Here is a 3,885-nt window from a genome sequence, read left to right as displayed (position 1 = left end):
GATTCTTCTCAGAGAAGCTGCTTATGCAGTGTACGATGCTTTAACCGCGGAAGTCAAAAAAGATGTAGTGGAAGTCGAGCGTGTGTTATTAGCGGCGTTTTCTATAGATGCCTACACTGCATATGAACTATTCACAAAACGAAAATTATGTGACGAAGAAAAAGTTGACGTGTTTTTAGCTGATTTAAGACGATTAGCCTATCTAGCTAAATTACCAGAGGAGTCTGTGCGTTTGGCGTTTGTTGTGGGTTTGCCAGAAGTCTTATCATCAAGATTTCGAGCCGTAATGGACCCGATTGATAAAATGTTACCCAGAGTGAGAGCTGCTATGAACTGTGCAAATGTGATTGACAGTGATGCTGTTGGCGCTGTGTCTAGACGCCATGCTACAAAAACTGCGTTAGTGTGTTACAACTGTAAAGGTTTGAATCACATTGCAAAGAACTGTTCGCTTGCGAAGAGCTTGTCTCCGAAGACTGTTAGATGTTTTAAATGTGGCGAGGAAGGACACATTGCATCGAAATGCTGGAAGCTGCAGGGAAACGATTGCAGGAGCGAGGTATCTGCGCTACCTCGCTCCTGAACATCGGTGGAATGAGCGCATTATCTGTTATTCGTTTGAAAGTTAACGGTATGGTTGCGACAGCGTTAGTAGACACAGGGTGTTCGAAGACAATTTTGAATAAAAAATTCCTGCCCAGAAGTCAATGTAGGTACTCAAACTCTCAAAAGGTAGTAACGTTTGAAGGAAAGGTTCATCAGTGCACTGGGTCAGCGGTCGTGATTCTTGAGGTTGATGGCATTAAAGCACGTGATCAGGTTATTTTAGTGGATTTCCAACCGTTTGGAGTCGATATGATGCTTGGAATGAGTTCCATTAAGTTATTAGGAGGAGTATCCATCTCTCCTTTGGGAAAAGCGAAGTTCGGATTAAGTTACTGTGGAGCAACGGCTTTGAACAAGAACAAAGTCGAGAAAATCGAAATAAAAAAGAAAGATCATGAAGCAGTTTTTAATGGTGCTGAATGGAGAGTCAAATGGAAATGGAGAGATGGAGAAGGCCCCAACCGATTGTATAATAAAGTGGCACAGTACGGAATTCCACAATACGCTAGAGCAGACTATGAAAACGAACTACAGGAATGGATTGATCGGAAATGGCTGTTAGAGTACAACGAAAATGAATTGGGGCCGCCCAAAGGGCAGATTCCGTTAATGGCTGTCATTCAGAGAAACAAAGACAACAAAATCCGACCTGTTCTAGACTGGAGAGAAGCTAACGATTTAATTGAGGCATACACGAGAGATGCAGATGTGTGTGTCGAAAAGCTTAGAGAATGGAGAAGGATGGGTAACAAACCAGCAATCATCGATTTACGCAAGGCTTATCTTCAACTAAAAACTGATAAATCTCTTTGGCCGTTCCAAACAGTGGTGTTTCGAAATAAAAGGTATTGCTTGACACGACTTGGTTTCGGATTGAATGTTGCGCCAATGATCATGAAATCTGTTGTGAGTGCCGTCATTGATCAAGACGAATTAGTGAAGAGGGGAACGTCCGCTTATGTAGACGACATTTTCGTAGACGAAAGTGTGGTGAGTCTTGATTATGTCAAGAGGCATTTTTTGAAATATGGTTTAGAGAGTAAAGATGGTGAGCAGATTGATGATAATGGAGTTCGTGTGTTAGGATTGTGTGTGCGCAAGGTTGGTAACAAACTGATGTGGTCCAGAGGGAATCGAGTTGATGCTATCTCGCAAAAGTTAACCAGGAGAGTTGTGTTTTCAATCTGTGGACAGTTGGTAGGACATTTACCCGTGTGTGGTTGGTTGCGAGTGATTTGTAGTCTCTTGAAGAGGAAAGCTGTCAGTCTGACGACGGGTTGGGACGATGATGTTTGTGATGAGAACGTTAAGTGGGTGCTTCAGGAAGTATTTGCTGAGGTGGAACGCTGCGAGCCTGCTTGTGGTGATTGGGCTGTGCGTGGTGATGAGGGAAAAGTGTGGGTTGATGCCAGTTCTTTAGCGATTGGTGCTCTTATTCAAGTTGGGGAGACTACTGTGGAGGATGCAACATGGCTGCGAAAAGAAACGTCTGATATTCATATAAACATGGCAGAACTAGACGCTGTGATACGGGGAATGAATATGGCTCTGATGTGGAAGCTGAAGAAAGTGACTGTTTTTACCGATTCCGTGACTGTGTACCACTGGGTTTCTGACGCCCTTACGGGAAAATCAAGGTTGAGATCAAAAGCGACGGGGGAAATGCTGATTCGAAGAAGACTGAGCGTGTTGCAACAACTAATTGAAGAATACGATGTTAGCGTCGAGGTGAAACTCATTCCTTCTAAAGATAATTTGGCCGACGCATTAACTAGAGTTCGCAGCAGATGGCTCAACAAACTGACTGTGCCAGAGTGTCGGAATAGTTGCATGGGAGTCGCAGCTACGAAGGCTGAAGCTATTTCCAATATACACAAAAGAACTGGACATTTTGGAGTGAATCGAACGTTAAACTTTGTTCGTAAAACAATTCCGACTGCTACTGAAAACGATGTTCGAAGTGTGATAAAAAATTGCGAACCATGTCAGTCAATAGATCCAGCGCCAATACGGTGGGAAAAAGGAAAATTGGATGTTAAAGGAAACTGGGAGAGATTGGCCATGGATATCACGCATTATGGCACTGACAAGTTTTTGAGTCTAATTGATTGTGGACCTTCAAAATACGCGTTGTGGCGACAATTATCGAGCTCATACGGAAGTGTTGCCATAGTCCGAATACTCCGTCTTGTTTTTTGTGAACGTGGAGCACCGTCTGAGATATTAACTGACAATGAGCCAACATTTAAGACTAAAGAGATAAGGAGTTTCCTTGATAGTTGGGGAGTGCAAATTAGATATAGAGCCGCTTATTATCCTGAAGGAAATGGAATTGTGGAAAGAAACCACCGTACGATCAAGAGAATAGCAGAACGATCAAAAATGTCGATACCGGAAGCACTATATTGGTACAATGTCTCAGCCGACAAAAATGGTGCAAGCCCGATGGGCAAAATATACAGCTACCCCATTGGTGTGAAAGGATTGAAAAAAGAGAATCTTCCTGTACGAAATGTCCTGAACGAGAGATTTCGAATTGGCGATAAAGTCTGGCTGAAACCACCAAATGCGAGGTGCCATACAAAGTGGCAACCAGCTACGGTAACTCGGAATGCGTTAAACCAAACCGTAGAAGTGAACGGCATTCCACGTCATGTGAAACATGTTAGACCTCGAACTGATACTCAGCCCTACATTATCCCTGATGAGGAAGTAGAGATGAATGTTGAAACTGATCAAGTGGACGCTGAAAACCAAGGAGATCCAATTAAAGATGTATTAGAGACGAACGAGGAAAATATCGACGCTGAAGATAGACCCCAAGAAATCGACATGCTTTTGCGACGGAGTGGTCGGGAACGGCGCATGCCTTCGAAATACCTTGATTACTATTTGGATGATCCGTAAGGATCAAGGAGGAGTGTAATTTCGGAAAGTTCTAGAACATTTGATGACGTTAGGGATTTAATAGCTTTAATAGATTTACCAATAAGAATTGTAAATATGTGTTTGTGGTGATTTATGACGGTTTGTGGAAAGATATTTTGGGAAAAGCATGGGGTATATATAAAGGAGAAAATTTGTAAAAAAGGGAGAGTTAGTGAGAAGAGAAAATTATTGCTATTTAGTGACTTGTTGATTGCGAGAAAAAACTACAATGCATGAAGCGTAAGCTCTTTACTTCTAAAGATTTTTTTATTTATTTTTTTATTTTTTGTTTGCTTTTTCTTTTACTTATAGAAAAACTAATCTTTTGAAAGAAGGCTATGCTTGATATAC

The 3,885-nt window shown here is 41.9% G+C and overlaps 1 protein-coding gene across 1 annotated transcript; it reads left to right on the top strand.

Annotated features, from left to right (window-relative positions):
* Positions 1-594: 594 nt before the first annotated feature.
* On the top strand, positions 595-3,513 carry LOC149879013 (uncharacterized). The gene has a single exon (XM_090071258.1). The coding sequence runs from the start codon at positions 595-597 to the stop codon at positions 3,511-3,513; it is 2,919 nt and encodes a 972-aa protein (XP_089927384.1).
* The last annotated feature ends 372 nt before the right edge of the window (positions 3,514-3,885 follow it).

This window comes from Hydra viridissima, unplaced genomic scaffold, assembly GCF_058129835.1.
Source record: "Hydra viridissima isolate aposymbiotic clone 2 unplaced genomic scaffold, HvirCarnegie_v1 scaffold_14, whole genome shotgun sequence".
Lineage (NCBI taxonomy): Eukaryota > Metazoa > Cnidaria > Hydrozoa > Anthoathecata > Hydridae > Hydra > Hydra viridissima.
The sequence above is the reverse complement of the archived record's forward strand: the minus strand, read 5'-3'. Positions and strand labels throughout refer to the sequence as shown.

Coding starts and splice junctions, on each gene's coding strand:
- LOC149879013 (XM_090071258.1), top strand. CDS start 595: ATGAGCGCATTATCTGTTATTCGTTTGAAAGTTAACGGTATGGTTGCG.